This window comes from Heterocephalus glaber, unplaced genomic scaffold, assembly GCF_053883595.1.
Source record: "Heterocephalus glaber isolate CG9 unplaced genomic scaffold, H.glaber_assembly_v1.0 deba00000347, whole genome shotgun sequence".
Classification (NCBI taxonomy): Eukaryota; Metazoa; Chordata; class Mammalia; order Rodentia; family Bathyergidae; genus Heterocephalus; species Heterocephalus glaber.
Window position 1 is genome coordinate 42327351 of NW_028258143.1, and position 25215 is coordinate 42352565.

The window sequence follows — 25215 nt, forward strand, 5'->3', positions numbered from 1 at the left end:
AATGAATGAAAATCTCAAATTTGTTGTAGTTGAAGAATGAATATACTTTGCAGCATTAATTAGAGTATCAGAACACCACTTTCCAAATATTATATCCAAATGAAATGAAGTTAAAGATAACTATTATTACATGGTAGCTTTTTAAGAGTAGAAAAATCAAGATGTTCTTAAATAATCCCTTTTAGTTTGGTACTTTCTATTTAAAATCTCTCCCCTTTGTAGTTAGCATACCTTTTCCAATCCCAAAGAAGAATCTAGTAAATCTAAAATAATGTATGTAAACATTTAAAAAATTCTCACACACATTGATGCCTTACTTTCCACAAAGTGTTGTCCAATGTCTGGTATGTAGTCAGACTCAACAAATGTCTGTTTGAATGAATAAATGAACAGACTGTGAGTCTTGAGAAAGACCAGGATGGCTCTATCTGAGGGGCTCATGGGAAGCTTCATCAATGATTATGCTGAAAACCTCAATCTTCTATGAACGCAGAATCATTTATTCATTGAAAAACTGGAGTGCTTCTATGATACACCGTATAAGTGGGCCATAAAGATTTATTTACTTTCCAATAGCACTTTCTTTGCTGATGAGAATGTTCTACATCTGCATTGTCTAATATGGTAGACACTAGCTACATGTAGCCAGTATAACCAGATTGTTGAATTTTATCTCATTTTAACTCATTTAAATTGATAAAGCCCTGTAATTACCACAGTGGGCAGTCCCACCAGGATTTCACAATGTGTAGAGTTGTGGAAGAACATGTCACATTTGAGGAAATACAGGGCTTTTAGCCATTGATGTCAGAAGAAGGGTTTGGAAACCTGCATGGGGACAGACTGTCAAAAGCTCCATGTGTCATACAGCTGAGTTTACATTGTTTGCTAGACAATGGATAATCACTGGAGGTTTCTAAGTGGGCAATAATATGATTAGATTTGTCTCCTAGAAGTTACTTCTGTGGCCATGGGGGCAAAGGTCCAAGGATGGAGACTGCTTGATACACACTGATATTAGAATGCAGCTTTGCAAATTCCACGAAGACAGAAAATAAATTGGTACAACAAGATTTTTATCCTTCAACTTACTTGTAATTACCCTGTGGTCTCCCTAGATTAGTAAATGACTGTTGGTTATTTTTCTCTTTCTAGTTGGAGTGAATAAATGATGAGAAAATTATGAGGCTGTCTCTTGGACTTGCTTCAGAGGTTACTCCATGGAGAAGAGAGAGGGAGAAGGTAGTAGTTCCTCAGACCCTCAGGGCATCCATCATTGCATCAAGATGGAAAAGAGAAATCTGTTAAGGTGTTGTCCAGGATCCCTGACCAGCACAAAGCACCCCTGCCTCCTGTGTGAGGTGGAGTCATGTGATTTCAGTAGAAAACATGGGTTTCAAAAAGCAGCAGTAGAAAGAGGCCTGGACTGAGAAATATCTGAAAGTTCTAGAGAAGACTGTGGTCTATTATCTTTAAAGCTTGTTCTTACTGTAATTAATGTACCGTGTCTGGGTGGGTTCTTTTGGCTATAGGACATTAGGGCAGCCACCAAGGCACTCTGTCTGGAGCTGCAAAAAGAATTAATCTAGGGAGGGCGGAATTCTCCAGGGTGGTCCAGTACTGGGAAACGTATCAGTCAAAAGTTCCTTAGACAATGGCCTGGTGATACTTCCAACATTCCTTCAAGAACATCTTCAGATTACCTGGTGTGGATCTTTATAATTCTGTGGGAACTGCAGAGATGGTAACCCAGTCATAGTTTCTAATTAACGTTACAATCGCTGGGAGATCATTGCTTTTGAGATTACAGACATTACAGCCTTTTATTTTAAACAAATTTTATAATATAGGACTGAAACTTCAGAAAAATGTTATAGATATAAAAATTGCCTCTCTAGCCATTGATATCCATTTATTTATTTATTTAAATTTAGTTATGGTCTAGTAATCTGAAGGTAGTTACTATTTCTAAGAAAAAGGATGGAATATAGGAACACTTCCAAATGTGTAGCATTTCTTAAAAGGAGCCTGAATTCAAAAGTCTGACTTTATCTTAACCAAATGCTTTTGGCAGTGCTAAAGAAATTTTCTGGGAGAAATTTAATAAACATTTCTTGGAGGGACAGTATAGAGTACAAACATCTCAAACTTGATTCACTGCTTTTTCTGAACTATACTTTTACCTCTTCTGAGCTATTTGTTCCAGCATTTGGAGTTCTCATTACAAAAATCTAAAACTGCTTCTAGATTCTTCTCCTTCATCACTACCATGTTATTCATGTGCTTGACCTGAATAAGCATTTTTCTACAATAGAACTTGAACCTGAAATCAAGAAACACAGGCAACACAATAGCAATTGAACTTCTGACTTTATTTTCTTTCCCCATACAGTTTTTAAAGCACTGTTGAAAAATAACTTTTTCTTTTCTTTCACGTAGTACTAGAAAATGTAAACAATATTTAGGAAAAATTTTACCAGCCTTCAGACCAATATTCATTTGTTTGTTTATACCAGTATTTTACAGTATAAAAGCAAACAGGGCAAACTGACTGAGGGCAAATTTTCCAGCTTGTGATGCAGGCTTGTATCTACACTGATTTTAGCCTGAAGAAAAGCATTGCTTTAGGAAATGGGTCATGTGGGTATACAAGTGGTTCATGGAGATCCCTGATATTCCATGGTTCTGGTCAGAGTACCACTGAAATACAAAAGAAAGAAGCCTAGTGTATTTCTGCAGACACAAAATGAACATAGATTTAACTTTTTTTATACTCTCAGGACCTGACTTTTAAAATATTCTTGGGAAATTCTACTTAAGAACACTTGAATAAATTAAATATTTCACATGTGAACATTTAAGCAAGAATATTTAAAGAGCTTTTGTGAACTTCCACCAACCACTGTTTGATATTCTTTAAACTTATATTTTAGATCTATGCTTTCACAGTGGCCAGCACCCCAGCACCCAAGGAAAGCAGGATCAGGAGCCATGGGTTCCAGGACTGGTACGTTGCGTCTGGCACTTTGAGTGTCTGGAGTTTGGTTTCTTCATTTGAAAAACAAAGGCTGTGGATTTGTTTTTCCCTAAGACTGCTTATAGCTCAAAAACTCGATGAGGCTTTTAGCCTGTGAATCTAATTTCTCTCTACTGCAGAAAATTCACAATATAATGTGTCACCTGTAACCATAAACACCCTTTATAGGTGTTAAAAATCTCATTGTAAAAAGAGGGGATAGTATAACTTTAAACTTTTTTTCTTGGAGAGATGCCGGAAAGATTATTGTTTTCCCTGAATAAAGGTGGCAATGGCCATGATGTAATGTTATGTATTTATTGAGTTAGTTTCTTTGGGGAGGGGTACAATTTAAAAGGTCAGAAAAGCCTCATTCTTTATAAATTATTTAAAAAGCACAAACTTTCAAGATACGGAGTTTCTCATTTAACATAAGGAATTGAGGGAGAATTTATGTTTGCTGAAGAGCAGACAATGTAGCTATCAAGCATTGGCCTCCTTTGCCTTAGCTTTTCCCTTATTTTCTTTGGTTTCCATTTCTTTCTTCACAAATCTGAATTTGACACTTAGCTTATTCATTCATTCACTCAAAAAAAATTTAAGCTTCTGTATTGGGTCAGGCATTTGCCAGGTGCTCAGCAAACAGACGAAGAGATTCTCTCACTCTGAAAGAACTGTTTGGGAGGCTCTGAGGTCCTATAACATTTAGCAATCATTTCTTACTGAATAAACAGAATCTTCTAGCTGCTTTGGGACTCCTAGGTTTAATAGGTACTCTAAGCAAATAACTGCACTTATTTACATAGGATTGCAGAAACATTAAATGTTTGAGGTAGAAGGTCATTTAATCTTGTGAACTCTCTTATATGACTTAAGTGGAAACCCCAGATGTAACATGGCTAATCTAGGGTCCTTTAGGGAGTTCATAAAAAGAGTCAGTGTTCATTTGCTAATGTTCTGCTTGCTCTACTCAACAATCTTTTTGTTAGATTTTACCCAAAACAATAAAATGTAAGACTCTCCTCCTTTTAGCTTGGGGGTCTAAGTCCATGAACACGAGTAAAACAGAATTATTACCATTGCCTGGAAATCCACTTGTGCATTAACCAGAGCTTTAGCAATCTGTGCTGAGTTTTGGAAGTGCACATTATCTGCAACAAAGGAGAGAGAGAGAGAGAGAGAGAGAGAGAGAGAGAGAGAGAGTTAAAGTGTTGCTAAATACCAGAAAGCATAGAGTGACAATGTACTGCCTGGAAATGAACACCAACAATTATCTAGTCATGCATTTGACATTGTCAGCAGTGAGTAATCACACTCAGATATGGAAATGTCCCTGACTCTTAGGTACTGACCCTGATCATAGGCATAGGAGGATGCTTAATGTTTCTTAAACAAAGTGATGCTGGCTCAGTATTTTTATGTGTAAGAGTCTTGCTTAAACCTCACCATCTGCTGTTCCGTGGATGAGAAGATAGTCTACATTTCTGAAATATTCTGCTCTTGCCATCACAGTTGAATTCTGGAAAAGAGGAAAAATTAACATTTTAGTTGCTGCAAGTTCTAATAGAAAACTAGCTAAATCATTGTGCAATGGACTTAGCACCAATACTGAAATTATGTATTGCTTTGGGTTGATAAATATTTAAGAGTCAGAGCAACACATTTTCATCATCATTTGCATTACTTCCATCTGATTCTTAGTTTGAAAAACTGAAAGTTTATGTGTCATATGTTACATATGAGTGAGACCTTAGGCATAAATGATGCCCGCTCAAGCTGTGTATGAGTGGGGGTGGGAGGAGGGACGGGAAGAGGTTAGAGAAAGGAAGATGGTAAAAGAAAGACTAGAATCCAAATGGGGAAAAATTCTTTTTAGTGATGTGGTTTGCGATTAACAACAGATCATCTTTTTTGTTTGAGAACCCAGAATTGAAAGAGTAAATTCTGAATTACTGCTTTAAATCATTTGGTACATTTGAAATAAATTAATAACCTAAATACAATGGAAAATGCTTACTTTATAGTGCTCAAGGTTATCATCTTTTGTTGGGAGACCCATGAATCGCTCTGTGTAGATAGATGCTGCAAAATATGTAAGAATATGTTGTTTGCACGTGGTGCACGCTATTTTATTAACCAAAAGACTTCTTAGATTAATAATTGCTCCTCAATTATCCTACATGGAAGTCTTTCCCTAAACTCTGGCTTCACTCTATAAAATGGTGGGCCTCAATGAAGGTGTGTTGTTTCTGCAATTTATCTCAGTAGGTTAGAGAAATAATGTAGGGAGAGATTACAGAAACAGGAGTATCTGAGTATTTCCTTTCTAGGGTTGCTCTTAAGCTTTTTCACTACTACCCTCCAAGGGAGAATACTGAAGTGGGAATGACTTGTAGAATAATCTATAGAATGTTTTTCACAGAAACCACAAAAGCAACCACCTTTGGTACTTGTATTGGTGTTGGATTTCACCTGGGATGAAAATATGTTCCCAAGTCTATCCCCCTCCACATACACACACACACACACACACCCCTCACATACTTTTTATTTTCTGCATAGAGATTCTCTGTAAGTCACAAGTGTCTCATTTTTACTCCAACACAGAAAAGAGGATCTGATGAAGACAAATTTTTGTATAATCTTTAGAGTTACTTTCAAATAATCATTCTGCATTGATGTTAGTCACAAAAACAGGCATGTACAGAAGGGTACTTCCCAAACATATTTTTCATTTCTCTTGATTTCTGGAGTAAATGAGTTGCAACTGCAACCTGCAATAGGAAGGTGAATTTCTTGGCCCCTGGCCTGCCTTTGCAAAAGATGTGCTTTAGAGCCAATTGTGCTGCAACTGTATGCCTTCAAAAGCACAGAGTTAGCTGTGATTTTAAGATTTTGTTCAGTAGAGACTCAAAGTTTTTGAGAGAAAATAACATATATTAGATTTCAGAAGAATCTTGCCTTTTAAGGTATTTTTGATTGTTACAGTGTAATTATAATGAATCACACGAACAACGTCATTTATAGATTATATTTTTCCTAATGACACTGGGATGAATTTTACTGCATAATTTGTTTTCTTAGAAACCTCAAATACAGGAGTAATCATGTGTTAAACGTTTTCACGGCAATATTTGTGAAATATTTCCATACCATAATATTCCCAGCTGGAGACTGGAGCCACTGCTATTCCACATTTGAAAAGACCAGTTCCAGATGCAAGGGCCAGCGATGAAACATAACCTCCATAGGACTGTGGAGACATTGTTGTGTGTCACTGACTTTCAGATTCTTCATGTTTTTAAAGCAATGCTACTCAGAGTCAGGACTGAAGGGAGCTGGGGGATATGATAAGGGTAAATTAAATGTCTATCTGACACCTCTGGCAGCAAGCTCCACCAGTAGTTTTGTCCATGATCAACTAGAAATAATTGGTGTGCTAATCAGAATAGATTCTCCTAAAAGAGGGCAGGTACTGTTTAAGAGCAAGATGTAATTATAATTCTTCTACTAAAAAAAATTTCCTTTTCTCATCTATATCTTTCCAACTAGGACCTTGCTAAAACAAAAACAGTATTCTACTTGAAAGAGATGCACAGAAAAAGGGAATTATTCCCAAAATGGAAATGTAAGACACTTTCTACGGTTTGCAAAAGTCCTGTGAGGCAGAACTTGTATGGATGTGTTTACTTCTTTTCATAACAGAGCACCAAAAAAAAAAAAAGGCATAAGAACCTTTTAGCAATTTTAGGACATGGCCAGAGTTTGTGAATTGTGTAGTTACATATTCTATTTTGAAGAATTCTGACATAGCAGCTCAAAGAAGGAAAAATCATTGGTATTTTAAAAAACCTTTCACTTCTTTCCACCAATTGAATGGGAAAACAAAAATACAAAAGGAGATGCAAAGTATAGAATCAGTAATAGGTTCAGATCTCATAGGGTTCTTTCCCCCAAGGGATCAATAGAAATGGGATCCTTATAACAGAATTTCCATATCACTTGAATATTTGAGGCTTTTCCTAATCATGGAGAATTGAACAGGGCATCTCAATGAGACTGCCTGTCATCCTGGAAATCAAATTTGGTCTGTACAAACATCTGGGAGAGAAGTGTTTCTCTTGGGAACATGGCTAAGCAATCTTCTGGAACATGAATCAAGAACAACGTGTGCAGTAGATCAGCAAATGATTTTCATTGTTTTTTCTTGCTCTGGTACAGGGGTATCTGTAGACCACATAAGGAAACAGTGTGACTTCCCTACTAAAGCTATGCTTGAGTTTTAAGACCTATGCCACAGATTCTGGGAACTGCTTTACTCAAGTTATGACAGATTATATCATTCTTTAGCACAGAAAAGACAATCTTTGGAGGAGAACAGTGAGAGCAAGGGAGAAAGAGGAAGGCAAAGAGACAGACAGACAGACAGACAGAGGGTGAGGGCAGCAAGTCAGTGACCAGGGTCGACCTTAATCTGTGAAATACAGAGAGTGGGAGAATGACCTGAACAATCGTGTTGAATTCAGCAGATAAATGAAGAATCCTCTAACTAGTTTACAGTTTTATGTTTCCAGTTCTGGGGGATTTGTTGAGGGCCGTTGGCTGCAAAATACAGAATAAAAGAGGCGGCTCCAATTATACCATGGCCTCTTTTTATTATACTTGGAGGAGATCTAAGCCATGTTTTAATAGGGGAAAATTATATTTTAAAAACAGAAGGAACATTTGGGTTTGAAAGTCATTTTGGTAAGTGAAAATTCTCTATCTCATTGAAACTTTCACTTATAAAAATAATTTGTTCTGATTAGTAGGTTAGCAAGAACTATTCCTAAAATGGAAGGGATTTCCTTCTTTTCAATTTTAAATTCAAATAAGAGTAAACTTAAGGCCTTTAGACAATTATTACTTTTTATGGCTTTATTTGAAAAGAATGTTTACTGAAAATAAAAACACTGGGTCCTGCCTCTTCTCTTCTATGCCCCAGAGCAGAAAATAGCATGAAGTGAGATTTGATGCAGAGAGATTTTGCACATAGTAAAAAAGGTTCTTGAACATTTCTGTTAAAAATCTTAGGAATTATTAATATGTATAGACTCAGAGATTAGGTGATAGTGCTGTATTTAAATATAATTTTCCTGTTTTCATAATGAATACAAATTTTCTCTAGGAATTTGTTAGGGCAAAAGCTATTGTACTTGCAGCACAACAAAAGAAGGTTATGCTTTAAATCACCAGGCAGTTTAGAAAAGCTGTTCCTATTGTAGAAATGAAGGGGGAGAGAGGCCTATGTTGACTTTTTCCTGCTCTTCCATGAGTGGGGCTCCCAGCCCGAGTGGGTGGCTGTGGTAAGTAAGGAACCCACAGAGCAGATTGGCCATAAGAATTCTAGAATTGTGTCCTTTGCACTTAGATGCCTTGGTATTTTGTTTAAATGAAGGCTGTCTTTAAAAACATTCTTAGAAGGGTGCAGAATTTTAAAAGAGGGCTTATGGAAGACTCTTATTTGAGCCATAATGCACTCTGGGACATTTTACCTACAGACAATAATAATAACTAGTTAACATTTTTCTGACCAAGCTTATTGCACTGGTCTTTTTGGGCCCACACAAGCTGTCTCCCTTCTCCCTCCTCACACCTCCTCCTCCTGTCTCTTCTCCTTCCTCATTGGCTGTCTTCATGTTCTTTGAATTCTCCAAGCATGATCTAGCCTCAGGACATTCACAAACGCTGTGACCTTCTGCCTGAATGTTCTTTATCCAGAAGTCTGTATGCCTCACTTCCTTTTTTCTAACTCAAATGTCACCACAAAAGAGCCTTATTTGCTCTTCTAATTTAAACTTATACCCTGTACCCCTTTTTTCTTGTTTTGTCTTATATTTCTCTATGGCGTTTCTCATCATTCCACATTGTATATTTTACTTATTTATATTGCTTGTTGTCTTTCTCCTCAATGAGTCAAAGTTCTGAGAAAGTAGCTTTGTCTGTCTTGTCAATGAATGTAATCCCGGCACTGAGGGTATGGCCTAACAAAGTAACAGAATGAATATTTGTTGACTATATGACTTTGCTTTGAACTCATGTAATCCTCAGAGTGACCTGGTGAGGAAATTATTGCTGCATTTCACAGTGAGGAAACTGAAGCTCAGAATAAACTTGGGGTGGTCATGGGTCAGTGAGCAGCAGAGCTGAGACTTAAACCCAGGACACTTAACTCAGCAACTTGGGCCGTTTCTCCTCTATCCCTACCAGAGGGCATCTTCTTTTAGGGGAAATAATGTAGTCTAATATAGTCTCATTACACGTGCATTTGTCCTACTTTTACATTGTTGATCACACATAGCAATTCAAATTTCTTATAATTAGTCAGTGGAAGAGAAAGGAACTAAGATTAAATAATTAACTAATGCTTATTCAACACCACCTGGCTAGGTTTATATTAACAAAGTAAAACCCTTAAACAAGGCTGTTTTTCTAATAATTCAGGCAAAATCTCACAGCTCTGCAGTTGTCAGAATGATTCCTTCAATTTTTCATTCCATGCAGGGTTTCCACGATATTGATATTTTGGGTTAGATAATTCTTTATTGTAGGGTCTTTCCTGCATTGTGGGAGGTTTAACAGCGTCTTGGCCCCTATCTCTTACATGACAATAGCTCTCTCTCAGGGTGGCAACTAGAAAGAATTCCAGACATTGCCTAATGTTTTAAGGACAAAACCACCCTGGTTAGGAACCTCTAATAAACAGATACTTCTTAAGCACCATGGTGGACACATAGTAGTTATTTAATAGCCTCTTAAAAGCTGGGCTAGTGGGCTTTGGTTTATTTGAGCCAGTTAAATGAAAGGGGAAGGCAGAACTACCTCCCTCCCTGTTTTGGTCTGGATAATGAAGAAAAAAATGTACAATTTGTATCTTATTGACCAACTGACTCTAAAAGAAATCAAGTTAAACATGATGCAGACCACAAAAATGCCCGACACTTCATGAAAACAGGTACTTTCTTCCCTAATAGCCCTCGTGGTCATTATCAATGTCTTCCTCTTTTATGTCCCTAATTTCTAATAGGTTTCTGCTTACTAGTTTGTAAAGGACAGCCAGAGCTATGGCATTTTTCCAGTCTCTACTTTACTAGCTAACTTTAGGTGTTTGCTACTTATGTCCAGTATTGGTGCCTTCCTAGCCATTGGTTCTTCCTCTCCCCTACCTTAGCTACCCTTAAAGTCTTCTCCTAAGATCTTTCTAAAACACCAATACTGTTCCTTATTGATTTTAGCAGAACTTCTTTAAGAGTCCATGTTAGTGTGTCTGGGGATGGGCAAGGAATAAAAAATTGTGGAATTACATACTTCCTGCAATGTTATGATTAGCAAATTTAACAGGTTTGTTTACTTGTCTTCCACTGAGCCTATATACATTATTGTAAATAATTAATGATTTACTAAATTATTAGACCATAGAATCTTCCTGGAAAATCTGGGAATCGTGGAATACACTTTTTGGAGAACATTGACTTACAGGATTAAATTCAGTTTAAGTAACATCACAGATGTCTGACATGGCCCCATATTGTGCTAAACATTTGAAAAAGAAAGCCAAGGAAAGATCATCCATTCCCTTGAGGAACTTTCATTCTGGTGAGAGAAAGATAAAACATGATAATTCCTATAAAGACAAATACAAAAAGCTATCAGAATACAAAGTCACATCTGAGTTGGGTCTTAAAGAGCAAGTAGGAGTTTTCCATTTTGGAATGAGGCAGAGGTGGGGACTAGAAGAAGCAAATGGTAGTGGATAGAGATTACAGGTGTGAGAAACTCCATGGCAAAGCAATATGTTAAAAGTTATGCTTTTTAATGACAGTTATACTTACAATACTGGACCTTGTGAGACCAAAGCACAGGGCTTATTAAGAAACAACTGCAATGTTGTAAACAGGTGCTACTCAACCTACATCCATGGACCAAAGTATCAGCACTCATAGGATCTTGTTAAATAAAGAATGCAACCTTGAGCCCCACCCCACTACATCAGAGTCTCAAGTGGCAAGGCCTTGGCAGTGGGGTCTTAACAAGGTCTTCATGTGATATTTATCCATCTAAAGTTTGAGAAGTTCTCATCTAAATGACATATGAAGAAACTCTAAAGCATTAATAATGAGGATGGCAAAACTTAGATGTTTGGAGGTAGAAATGATAGAATTTACTAGCTAGTCCAAGAGAGTAGTGAGACCTTTAATAAAGATAATAAGTTGTTTTAAAGCAAACTATGGAAAGTTTAGTTTGGAGTAAACTAAGCTCGAGGCCCATGTAACTTTTGGGAGAGAAGACCAGGAACATTTGAAACATGAGCATAGTCTAAGGCCCTATCACCCTGAACGCACCCCATCTCTTCAAAAATATAAGCTTAAAAGAGGGATTGATGGTCATGGGAGGGACCAGATGGTCATCATTATCTTTGAAACCACATGGTTTGCTGAGGAAAATGAGAGTGTTGATGGATCAAGGCTAGATGCAGAAACAAACTGACATTTAAAGAGCTAATGGAGTATAATGACCATAGAGATGGGGAAGAATAAAAAAGAGAAAGGTGTCACAGGGCCATGCACAAAGCCCACTTTCTTTTATGTGACTGAAAAGGTCCTTGTTATCTGGCCACCTACCTATCTCAACTCATATCCTCCATCCTCCTCATGATTCTTTAGGGTTGTGAAATTTCACATACTGTACACCTGACCAATCTATACATGCTTTGCTTTTTGTTAGCTCAGGACCCCAGAAACATGGTCTTCACTCTGCCTGGAATGCCCCATTATTAGGTTATCTCTGCCAATCTCAAGTGCCAATTTATTTCTGAATCCTCCCTTAACATTCACAGCCATAATTAATTATTTGTTGCTCTATTGTTCTCCATCTAAGTTACAACTCTCTTAATCTGGAAGTTTGTTGATCCATTGCCTTTCTATTGTCTGCTTTCCTCCAGCAGAAGGTCAGAGTTATTCTACCTACCTGTCCTTTCTTCCTCTAAATAACTCACTAAAAGACCTAGTTGGGAGCTCATGAAAACTTACACAAATGACAGAACTAATGTGTCAGTGATAAGACAGATGGATTAGTAAATGTGGAGTGATCTAAAACCTGAAGAACTAATAAAAACAGAATGGTATTAGTCTTTTCTACTTTCTGTTTGTATTGGGGTCTGCTCAGGTACTGCATCCACTGGCAGTTTGCTTATAGCTTTTTTCTCCCAAATACGTTTTCTGAGTCTGCTCTACAATTACGGCTATGTTGGAAAGTAAGCTGAAAGGAGTCTAACATACTATGTCTTTCAGCGGGCTTTGGAAAGTAGATGTGGTGAGAATCTCTTATTGAAGAATTTCAGCTGATGCAGGCATAATTTTGGGTGATGAGTGGGTTCTTTAAATCATCCCACATAGATGGTTATCTACCAAATGAATACCTAGGATGTTCTATAAGTGAAATAAAAAGTCTTACTTTATGTTATTTCAGTTTGCAGTAAAAATGAATCCTAAAGATTCTATGTGCAAGGGCTAATAAAAATATGATGCGTGCTCAAATTTAAAAAATATTACAGTAAAAGACAAACTTTTATTAATCCTTCTCAGAATATTCCTCCTCACTTTGAACACACTTATCCCATTATTCTCTTTTTGTTTGTTTTGTTTGAGACAAGGTCTGGCTTAGTAGTGCAGGCTGGCCTTGAACTCATTAGGTAGCCCAGGTTGGTTGCGATCCTCCTGTCTAAGCCTACCAAGTGCTAGGATTACAGGGATCGCCACCAGGCTTGGCTCTTATCTCATTACTCTTGCCCCTTTCTGAAGTAGCACTAGGTGTGATCAAAAATATAGTGAGTGCTGCTGAGTGCCATCTTGCAGAAAGGCAGCCTCATAAAAACACGACAATGTGTTCTCATCTACTATATTTGGGGATCTGGAAATGGGATTTCTGGCTCTTGTCCAAAGTCAAAATGGCCATGAAAGGTGGACATTTTAAACTCATTTAGAACACTGAGGCAATCAGGACAGTGCAACTGGATTTGAAAGAGGTCTTCCAGAACTGCTTCAGAAAGTGGCAAGAATGACAGAATAAGTGTTTTTGAAGAAAAGGGACTGTTTTGAAGGGGGGTTAATGGCAATGTGTCTTACTGTAATAAAGAAATTAAATATTCACTGTTGTCCTTGATCACAACTTTTGAGTATTCAGTTTGAAATGAGACTCTTTCAATGATTTACTTTAGGAAACGTCATTAAAATGAGTGATAGAAAAGGTCTTATCTGAAATATTTCACTATAAAAATATTTCATTTATTTCTACCCATTTGAATTCCATTCTGTTTAGATATTTAACATTCAATAGTTTTAAGAAGGACCAAATGGCTTCAAATAACATCTTTCTCCCAATTTGTAACAGCCCTTCATCTGGTCACTGGGCTGAGAATTGAGCTGAATCCTGCAGATTCCCTTCAATACTGGGTTTCATTCCCTCTGTCTTGTGCAGGCCGCTTTCATAGAAAACAGCCAAGAAAAACAACCCAAGCACAACCGGCTGCGAATTGACTTGCAAATGTACAAACTCAGACCAAAAAGTGAAGCAGGAAATCTTCTTTGAAGGGTAATTATCATAATTTATAATGGGCAAACCTAAACTCTTTCCAGTGTTCCTCCAAACTTTCCAGTGACTTCATTGGCCAGGACTGACAAGTTTTGCTACTTTTCTGCGCATTCTCAATGCCTACACAGGTCCTGAAACCTGGAAAAGTATCTCCATGATCAATAGCTAGGAAACCACATAATATTTCTCTTTGGTTAGCACAAATTAACAGTAGGTTTATTAAAATGACTTAATTGTCAAAGGGAGGTGAGAGGGAGAAAGGAATCTAACAGGCTAGATATGTCTGTACTAGGATAAGTAACAAGGAATTCATATTCTAAAAGTTCCTTTAGCTCAGCTTTGCATAAAAAGGAAATATAGAATAGAAGATATATATTTAAATTTAAAATAACAAAGGAAATCAAACCTCTGATGAGTGCTGTTTAATTAAGTGTGTTATAATTTGGTATCAAAAATTAAATAAAATTCTGTCAATTACAAGTTAATTTGCTGCACAAGGGAGAAACTGAATGATTGGGGGAGGGGTAAAGCACTTAAAAACACCAATTTGAAGCCCAAATTACCCAAACTGACTGTTTCCATTGACAGATTAAATTATGTTTCAACATTAACATTTCATGAGAAACTTTATAAGCGAACACTTAGGAAATGATGATTGCTGAACTGAATAACAGGCATAAAACATAAAACAACTCACCCAGCCCCATATGGCTATTCTCTTTTCATCAATGAAACTCATTTCTATGAATTTTCTAAAGTAAAAGAAACAAATTTTTAGAATTTTAAGTGTGTACACATGACATTTACTTCATTACACAAGCATATTTAATCCAAAGATTTAATAGCAATGCTACTTTTTCTTTGTTTAAACACATGCGTACTAAGGTTGCATTTACAAATAATTAAAATAATATTATCTTTTTTTTTTGCAAAGAATAAAAGGATTCCCTTAGACTCCATTGTACATTTATTGAGTAGTGATCTCAGCACTGCGAGGCCTGGTGTCCTAATCTTGTGGATGGGTCACCCGAAACTCAGGCCTGAAGATAAGGCATAATAGCACTATTAAGTAGAATTGCATTTCTAAATTCTTGACTTTGGGGAAAAATTTTCGTTTTGTTGCTGTTTTCAATATTAATTCTTTATCACCTTTCTTGCTTAGTTGATGATAATCACCACTTCCTTTTTAGTCATAGTTCATATTTAGGTACCTTCGATTCATAGTATGGACAGTTGCACACATCTTTTAAAATATAAACATGATTCATTTTAACTCTATCACAGAAAAGCCTCTACCTGAAAACTATTTTGAAAATAAACTTTCCCTTAGGAACAACTGTTCATGAGAAAAACAACCTTTAAAAAGTCATGGGTAACCTTCCAAGTCCATATAAAACAAATATTTCAGCCTTGTTTACACCATGTCCCCTGATGGCAGGTGATGTGGAGAAAACTTGATTTGTTTGGGGACAGATTTGATAAATTCTCAAGGGTCTTTCAGAGAAACAGAAGCAGTGATGAGAAGGAACGGTTGAAGTGGTGGATGAGCAGCTGCAAGGGACGGAGAGGTGGAGACCAAAGAAGAACCCAGGCCCAGAAAATGCCATGGTTTTGTTTTCTAACTCAGGTGCTCTTGGTGCCCTTCCTTATCAGCTCTTCTCCAGAAGCAAAACTGAGTGATTGTCATTAGCCGCCTCTTAAAGGGATTTTACAGCAACCATTTCACTCATTGCATTGATTCAACATGCACGTTTCCGATGCACGGAGGAGTTGGGCAAATGCCCGGGACAAACAGATGGGAAGAGGCCCCGTTAGTCACAGCTTACCCGACACTGATTCTGAAGGACACTGAGACGTGTACAGGACAGAAATGCAGTAGCACATGGAAAGTTGCTACCTGTGTGGATGCAGCTCATGGTAATGCAGAACAAATGGGAAGCACACTGTGGCCCTTTAGCCATTCTTCCACAAACTCAAAAAAGTCAAACGAAACAAGAGAAGGTTCAGTTTCATATTAAAAATAGTTGTGCTGCTAGCGCTTGAAGATAGTCCTGAGCCATAAAATTCGTCGTGATTTTATGATCTCCCAGAAGCTAGCAATCATACTGCCTTGCATCTGGGGTAAAAAGCAAATAACAGGTAATATATGAGAACAGGAAATTCTTTACAGCTCCCTTCCTAGGTTTATTCTGAAAGGATGACATTTACAGGAAATGATAGTGCAATAGTTAACATGGAAATGAAACATTAACACTTAATGTGGCAGGACTAGGTTAAAGGTTAGCTAGATAATCTCAGCACTTTGAGATCAGCAAGGCCCTATAAAATTCACCACCAAATTCTGAAAATCTTCCAGGAAGTTTATCAGAAATACTATAGTTAGCTCAACACAATATAAGTAACAAATGAATTGGATGCTTTTCTGACCTTAGAGGAAGAATTGAACTTTTAAATTTTTCTCCCATAAAAGTGGTTACAGTCAAAGCTCAACTGGGAATCCTACTGATCAATTACTATACTATTTTAGGAATGTTCTTATGGATACTGTCTATGAAAGTATTATCAGATATTGCTTCTCATATAATTCTTCACCACTAATTCTCAAGTTATAGAAAAATTAAAAGCTGTAGGAATGTAAAAAATGCTAAATATACCACAAATGAGGGGACTTGATCCTATAACCACAAAATTTTATGGTTCCCTTATATTTGCCATTTTTAGAGACACCTGAAGAAAGCAGTCCCTTTTCAGTTATGCTTGTGACTTCACAGCTATATCATATCCTTAGAAACATTCTTTATTGCATACATAAAAGTTATGAGGATGTATTGCTTCTTCTTTTTTTCCCAGATTTACTTTGTTTAAATCTATTTGTTGGACTTCACTAGTATTTACTGTTGTTTCTAATTATATCTATATGATTTTCTTTTGGTATATAGAAAATTTAGGTAGATTATATTTCATAAGAAAGTCAAAGGGTCATACTTGATCCTCTGGGGGAAATTTGAGGATTACAATGTAATGTAATCCCAATTCCCCAGGTCAGGTATTCAGCATCTGAGTCCTAAAATACTTCTTTAGGAGAGAGGTGGTAGAATCATTCTCGGGATTAGCATTATAACTGTAGCCCTTTTAATTTTTTTGTTTTCTCAAAGCATTGGGTTCTTGGGCATTCTTTTATCATTTTCATAGTAGCAATTTCAAGCAAAGCCAATCCCTGAAGATATGCCCAGTGGTGAATGTGCACTGTGATTAGGCCATGCAGCCACCTCATGTGCAGTGGAGCGTTTACTAAAAGTTTCATGTTTCAGCAGTGCTGTTACCTCAGAGTGTACATGGTTCATCTCATTTGACTGGACTGTAAGTGCTTTGAAAGCAGAGATTGTAAATTTTATAGTTTCATACCAAGGGTAGGAATGTATTATTGTTTGATATGTTGTGGTTGAATTGGGGAGCAAATGAGTGAACATATGTGTGGCCTACACATCAAAACTTCTTCAAGTACCATCCTAAAGATGTATCAGAGAAGGCAGTGATATCTAGTTACTATCACTGGTACACCTTCAATGCCAAAGGTAACTTGATACTTCTGTGATGATCAGTAAAAGGTAGAATTTGTGGCTTTGTGTCCTATGTACTGATCACCAGAAATAAGAATTTTCATTTAGGTCTATACATGCTATTTGGGTTTAAAATTTCACTATACCCAAGGAAGACATTAAGAAGGTATTTCTTCTTAAGTTTGAGTGGTGAATTTATGGTGGTAAATCAAGAAACAAAAATATGATGTATTTTGTTGTTTTTGGTGGAGTTATGATGATGACAAGATAATGATAATAATGATCATGATGATTATGATATGAAGATAATTACTTTTTAACCAACTCCAAAACAGACTACTTTCAGCTCTGCCAACTTTGGAAAAGATCTAACTGAATTACAAGTGAGGCATAATTTTCATCTTGTGCTGTCATGTAGTCCTGTCTTACATGTCCTCGGTAATTATTGCATAGTTTGAATATAAATAAACATGACCCAAGGTGAAAAAAATACCCTGTGGAATTAAGGCTAGAATGCAATGCCAACAGTGGTGATAACATACTTGTTAAGGCATAGGCAGTATTTATATAAGAAACTAACATCTTGGCATAGTGTTTTTGTTTTTATTTATTTATTTTTTTAGTTCTTTTATTGGTACATTTTAGGTATACGATTCGTTTACATTTATCAATGGGTGTTTGTACCTGTACATGATGTATCTTGGTTCTTATTTTTTTTTTCCCCATTACCTGTGCACCCTTCACCCCCTCCATCGTTCCCTATGTGTTTCTGTTTTTAAATTAACTTTCCATTGCACAAACTTCCACCAAAGAAATTAACAACTCAAAGGCCAAAAATCTGAAACATTGAGGATTATGGAGCCTTTTAGATGTAAAGTGTTAATGATGACTATAGATTTTGGTATTGTTTAATAACCTACTTATCAATTTGCCACATTTTATTCAAATATACTGTTTTTAATTGGAGATTTTTTGTTTGTATTTTTTGTTTGTCACAGAATAGAATAAATATTTTAAAATGTATGAGTTATGATTACTTTTCTATTTGTAAAAATAATTACTTTTGAATCTAAACTCTTGTGGTTTGATTAGATTTAAAAATACAAAATGTGTTCTCTGGGCCTAATCCATGTCATATATGTTACATTGAAATCATTACCTATTAATGGTGTTAAAGTTGTAAAAGAAATGTACTAATGAATCTTCTAAATTGCTCTTTTTTGTGAATTGGTGTTTAACATACAGCTGTCACATATACAAAATTATCCATGGCTGAGAATTCGATTAATCCATAGTGTTTTAGATTTATAAACTACTATTCTTCAATTTCACCTGCTCATACATTGTAACAGCAACTGAACAACTAGAGAAATAACCAGAAGAATTCTGTAGTGTTCCCAAAGCAATAGTAATTGGGTGACAATATTCTTATTGCTTCAGGAAGAGATGACTGAACTATAAAATTGTGGGTGAAAATACAGTTTGGCAGAATCAGGTTATGAATTCGTATTTCCTCTAGATGTTTTCATAATATTATTTGTATTATGGAAAAAACTATATTTTTCTCAAATGAAAACTGGCATTTTCGTGCTAGCATAGCTGAACTTGAAGCTAGGTTAATTACAAATGAATGCCCAACAACTGAATGTACGGACTGTGAATGAAATCTTGAGCCATTTCTAAACTTAAGAGGTAGAATTCACAATGCTTGAGCAAATTCATATATTTTGTTTTCTGAAGATCATTGCTAGAGTCACTCAAATTTTCCTACCAATTATGAGCCCTGGTAATAAATGAAAGTATATTGAAAAGATTGACACATTTAACAGGCTTTTTGTCACTTAACACTATAAATCACTTTTCTACACATTTATCAGATCTCTTCTATAAATATATTTTCCATATTAGACAAAATATTCCTGAAAGAATAATGATTGGTTTGGACTAAGGTAGGAAAATAGATGAAAAGAATTAAGTCATTAGGAATGGAGAAACAGGGCTAGGGGTTTAGCTCAGTGGTAGAACACATGCCTAATATGAACAATGCTCCGGGGTTCACTCCCCAGCACCATCAAAGAGAGAGAGGGAGAGGGAGAGGGAGAGAGAGAGAGAGAGAGAGAAAAAGAATGGAGAAGCACAGTAGGGGTTGCAGGGCATTTGTTGCCTGTTGACATCAGAAGGCTCTCACCTGACAGCTGTAATTTGATCCTCAACTTCATAAACACCCAGCTTTCGATATACTGCATACAGTATTTTGTCACCTTGGAAGGCTGTCCCTCGACCATCCACCAAGGCAATGACTATCTCTTCCTTACTTGCAAGATAAGATATCCAATTAACAGAGAATGTAGACCTTACACTCTGACTGCAGGGACCACCATACCTAAAGGAGGGAGAGAGAGAGAGAGAGAGAGAGAGAGAGAGAGAGAGAGAGAGAGAGAGAGAGAGAGAAAGAAAAGACAAAACCAAAATCAAAACAATTTCAGAATCCTTTACAAAACTCAACTTTTCATACTGGCCTCATATTACCTCTAGTAATTCCCAGTACAGTTATGGGATAAAATCTCAATAACAATTTCACTGGAACTGGCTCAAAATCAAGAGAAGATCAGGTTTTTCCCAGAGGTTTGCTGCAAGGAAGTTGTTTTGGGACACAGCCTCTCCTATTCCCCAAAACGGATACATCTAGGGTTGGCATTTCAAGGAATATGTGTGGGTTTTTCGTCATTTCTGCCACCTGCCACTTGCTAAAAGCAGACATAAGATATACTAAAAAAAATGCATGGTGTTTTAAGCAAATTGTGTGTAGGTCAGCACTGATTTTGGGTGTGATTCCACTAAATGTATTCCATTCCTTTATTTCTTTTCTGACTCAATTACATAAGATGTGAAGATGATTTACAATGTTTTTTTGGCTGCAATTTCTCTATCTCAAAGGTATTCTGACACATTCGGCAATTTGCCACACAAATGAAATTCAACACAACACATGCAAGCAAGTCCATCTAAAAATCTCAAAACTTCCTCAATCTATTTTAAATAGCCATATTTTATTTACTCTGATTAGTTGAGGAATATATAAAAACAGCATCAATAGGAACTGTTACCAAGGAGAATGGTTCATTCTATTTCATAAATCTGTATTTCATTCAACATATTTTCGGTAAATAGTTTTTAGACCAAGGAAAATATTACATACACTTGAATTAGCAAGGGATACTTCTTTGATCTGTCAAATTGAGGAGGAAGAATCATCTTGTACCATAAAGCTTTGAAAAAAAGACACGAGAAAAATCATTTCACAACATACGTGGCATCATTTAAATACTTTAACAACAATATACATCACAAAAACAGTTCATAAGTAGTCAATTGTTAAGAATTAAGAATATATTTTGAATTGATTTTTAATATATATTTTAGGTTCAATCTACAAATGACTAGAAATGCTGAATTACTGTTTGTTTCAGAAGCACAAATTCTAAAATTAAAATTAGATAAATTCTTTTAAAAAATATCAGTGTTGAAAAAAAGCTATGGAAAAGTATATGATCAATTGTATTCATAATCATGGTAAAAATTTAGCAAAACCAAGTACTGTTACAGTAAAATTATTTTTTAAAAAGAGCCTATAATATATCATATAGGGTTTGAACTATAATGTTTGCATTATAATTTTTAAAGCAAGATGAGTGTTTAGTTTTGTAAGTGAGAAATTTTTAAAAGATCTTACTAATTTCATCTACTTCAAGTTTCTTAATTTCTTCTTTAGGCAGCTGGATATTCTTTAAAGCGTTTTCCAATTCCTTGTTTTCTTCTAGGATTTTAATTTCTTTCAAAAACAAAAAGCTGAATTTAATTAATAGTGTTTCCATAATTTTTTTTCTTAAATTTCTTTGGCTTTAGTTTGGATGAAATTGAAACTGCGTACATCTCCCTTAAAGAATTTCATATTGACAAACAGTTTGAATCCAGCTTGTATAGCTGATATAAGTTTAGAAAGGACATTATGCTTCTATTGCTATCTCCTATGCAGAGTTTTGATTTCCAAAACACATTTTGAACAGAATCATAGAACCAACAATATTAACTCAAACACATTTGTTTTCCTATCCTGAACTTGTTTATTTTTTCAATCTAAAGTCATGACCTGACCAAATAGGTGACATTTCATTTATTATCTATTAAAAATATGTAGTCGATATAAAATCCAGATCACTTAGTCTTTAAATGTAAAATAATTATATAGTTACAGAATATTAAAATTTTCAATGTGTGAAATCAAATATTACTTCTGACATTTTTATAACTATTTTTAAACTTTTTATTATTGTTCTTGATGAGTATATAAATACTCACTTTTTCAGTAATTTAATAACTGTGTATAGAATTCTTTCAAATTTTGTCTCCCAAGGTTGTTGTATATCTCATTAAAACAACGTATATATGCTTTGCACTGTCTTGTATCTTTAAAAATAAAAACTGCAGGTTATACTTGAACTTAGTTTTGTTTCACCCGTTAATCTTTGAAACCGAACAAATCCATTGATCCTCTGAATGAGGATTAATGATAGATGAAAATTTACTTTCAGCAATATAATTATATATATTAATATACAATAAGCTTTATTTTAAACTGGAATTGTTAGCCAGAACATCTGAGAGAAAAGTTAGTCTTTCATATACTATGTGGACTTTGTAGCTTTATTTTATTAAAAAATAGGCTAGGTGACTTGTGAAATACGGTAAAAAAGACATTCGAGTACTTCTTGTTTATATGCCTTTTTGAAAAAATGGTCCCTGAAAATAGCCAACTGGAGACTTGTAACTACATTAAGTTTGCCAAACCCATTCATTTTTCTTGTGACTCTCAGTTTTCATATACTTGTGGCATTTTGCTCCAACAAGTTATATATAATCTCAGTGCAAGTATGGATGTTTTGGTAGGATTTGTATAAGATGCATAATAATTTTCACATTATCTTTGGGTAATCTATAAAGAAAGAGATACTTGTGACACCTTAAAAGTTAAAACCAAAAGCAAATCAATACATAATTCTCAGTAGAGCAGACCAACTCTTCACTCTCCTTGTGTGGATACTGTATGAAAAGCTGTGATGGATAAATGGAATCCTGTGTGGAGCAAGCACGCAGAATGGTTGATTGATGACTATTTTTATTATTTTACCATAGTTGCCGGAAATAGGGGGTGTTACCAAGTTGGTATGACTTTGACCCCTTCCTTGTTCTATTTCTAGCTGTTGAACTATTTTGACCCATGACTTAATGAAATGCCAAATGCAATTACAAAGCTGACCAATACTTCTATAATCAGAATCCTATGGATAGTGAGTGGGAAATTTTTTCCCACCTCTTGAAGCACAAATAGAATTTTGTAGGGCTATAGGAAGAGTGAGAGTGGCAATTGGACTCTTCTCCAGGGTTTTGCCTTAAAAGCCGATTTAACTGGCAAGGAGTGGGACAGTCCAGACTGTAGCTTTTACTTCCCTTCACTCATCGTTGTATATTCAATACCCAGGCTACTGGGGACCTAGTACGTGCCCCTTAGTAAGTGTTCCCCACTTATTTGTAGACTTTTTATTATGAGGAAATTAAGTGGTAAGAAAATTTATATTTGACTTTTGTTTAAATCATATTAAAATGCTATATTATTCACCAATTAAATTATGTGAAGACTGTGGAAAAGCTGATAAATGAGGTCATTCAGTCAGTTAGTTTTAATGAGAACTTGCTCTGTGCAAAGCACCTAAGCCTCTATTGGACCCTTGATGTCAAGTGCCAACTCTTCTGAGTTTCCATAGCACCTGGTTTAAGTACCGTCTGCTATTTTCAAAGGACTTTCCTCTTTTCAGGGAAAATGACACCATTGCACAGCCTTTTATAAAGTCTACAGACTTTTATGCATTACTCCAATAGTGTCTTCATTCTCTCTCTTCATAGCACAAGAGATGAAGTCTTCCTCTGTCTCTGAACTGTGCCCTATTCCAACTTCTTAGGGACCGCCTTACTCTAATTCTTCAATCCCCTTTTGTCTCCTAAATTTCTTCCATCAGCATTTAACCATATTCAAATATTTATCACTGTTCAAGAAGAAAATCAAAACTCCACCAATTGCTTCCAGCCAGCATCCTACCTGTACCCTCCTTTCATCACAGTCAGACCCGCGGAAAACAGTGTTAATTCTTATTTGTCTCCTGGGCAGGTCTAACATTGCTTCAGTTCCGCTCCAGGGAAACTGGTCTGATGGAGGTATCATCTCACTCTTGCTATATCCACTAATGCAGACTAGGTCTTCCTTCACTTTCTCGACTGTGCACTTCCACTTTCTTCAGCTCTTGGCCTCTCTCACTGCTTTTCATGCCACCAACCCTTTGGCCTTGTTCTCTTCCTGATGTTCCCCCTTATTGTCCTTTACAGGATCATTTTTTATATTTCTGGAGTGTTGGTGTTCTGCACAATTTTGTTCTAGGCCTGTGATGGTGAACCTTTTAGAGAACGACAACCCAAACCCACTTATTTATCACAAAGAGCCAACACTGCAATTAAACTTGAATACTGAGGTTTTGAGTTCAGAAAAGACAACTTTATACACTTGGCTTAACAAAGAGGCACGCATGTCATAGGTTTGCCACTTTCCACTAACCCCATCCACCCTCATTTTCCCACTCTAATGATTTCGTCTATTTCCAAGGCCTAAGTAACTGTGTATTCCCTAATCTTGATCATTATCTCTAGTACAAGCTAACACTTTGACATCCACACCTAAAATTGTGTCGCTGCTGCAGGACAGTTCCCCTTGGATATACCATCAGTACCTTGAACTCAACATTCGAAACAAAATTCATTCATCTTCTCAAAGACCTACTGTCCACAGTAAGTCCACTCTTTCAGTAAAAATGCATAATTTTAATTCACTTGACCAAGCCCCAACCATCCAAACAGTATCGATCCCTCTTTCATATTTATGAGTCTCAGATTTCATGGAGCCATCATTAAGAAACATTTTCTAACTACATCAACAATAAGAACACCCACACGAGGTGCTCTATGTGCTCTCATGTTTCTATCTTTTCCCTGTCTTAGAACTTTATCATACTCTTTTGTAAATGTCTGTTCACAAATTTTCATTTCCCACAGCTCTCTAATCTCTTGGAAGATAGGGATATGTCTAACCCAGCCTCTATCATTTTATAGATCTAGTACTGAACAGTGTCTGGTTTAATTTGATAAATGCCAATAAGTGTCTATTGATTTTAAAGATGGCTGGCACAAACTGCAATAACAAGTGGGTAGAGAAGTTACAAATAAATAGAAGACATAGAATCTACTTTAAAACAGCAGCTGGACATTTATTCAAAGCACAGATTTCCATGCACAATCCAAGATTTACTGAATCGGAATCTCTGGGGAACACTTCAGATTCTGTGTTAAGGATAAACATATCAGAAGAATTTCATCATTAGGCAGGTTTATGAAATGGTGCTCTAAAAGAACTTAAATTTTGATTCATGAATTAGAAAGTATAAAAATACATGTGATGCTCCGGTGTGAGAAACTGAAAGTGCAAATAAAGATCAAAAAGAATAATACATATTGTGAAATAAAGAGAAATGGTTCGAAGTTATACTGTGCGAAATACATTGTTAATAATTAAAATGTTTCATGCAAAAAAGTACAGAATTATTAGGAAATGAGCTGAGAGATAGATTAATAAATGAAAATATATTCTTTTAAGATCATGATACACAGTATATTTACCATGGTTACTCTCTAATAACTTTTGTTAGTTCAAAGTGTTTCTTAATTTTCCTCAAGATTACTTCTTTGACCCATGTGTTACTTCGAAGTATTTTGTTTCATCTCCAGATATTTTAGGATTTTTACAGATATGTTACTGTTATTGATTTCTAGCTTATATTCTATTATGGTTTGAGGTAATACATTACATGATTTGTTATCTTTGTGATTTATTAGGTATGGACAATGCTA

At 35.8% G+C, this 25215-nt stretch overlaps 1 protein-coding gene across 5 annotated transcripts in view; it reads right to left on the bottom strand.

Annotated features, from left to right (window-relative positions):
* Positions 1-2353: 2353 nt before the first annotated feature.
* Fap (fibroblast activation protein alpha) overlaps positions 2354-25215 on the bottom strand; it is a 72940-nt gene continuing 50078 nt past the window's right edge. For 2 of the 5 annotated variants that reach the window (XM_021265581.2, XM_087199525.1), the window contains 9 exons: positions 20939-21037; positions 20405-20474; positions 19394-19588; positions 14343-14397; positions 6170-6269; positions 5034-5098; positions 4463-4535; positions 4094-4167; positions 2354-2700 (listed from right to left, as the gene is read on the bottom strand). In XM_021265581.2, the coding sequence (XP_021121240.1) occupies positions 2602-2700; positions 4094-4167; positions 4463-4535; positions 5034-5098; positions 6170-6269; positions 14343-14397; positions 19394-19588; positions 20405-20474; positions 20939-21037 (830 nt within the window). In that variant the 3' untranslated portion in view covers positions 2354-2601. Of the gene's footprint in view, positions 2701-4093; positions 4168-4462; positions 4536-5033; positions 5099-6169; positions 6270-6294; positions 6355-14342; positions 14398-19393; positions 19589-20404; positions 20475-20938; positions 21038-25215 lie in introns of those variants that run through there. The other 3 variants (XM_087199518.1, XM_087199527.1, XM_087199528.1) reach the window with 3 other exon arrangements.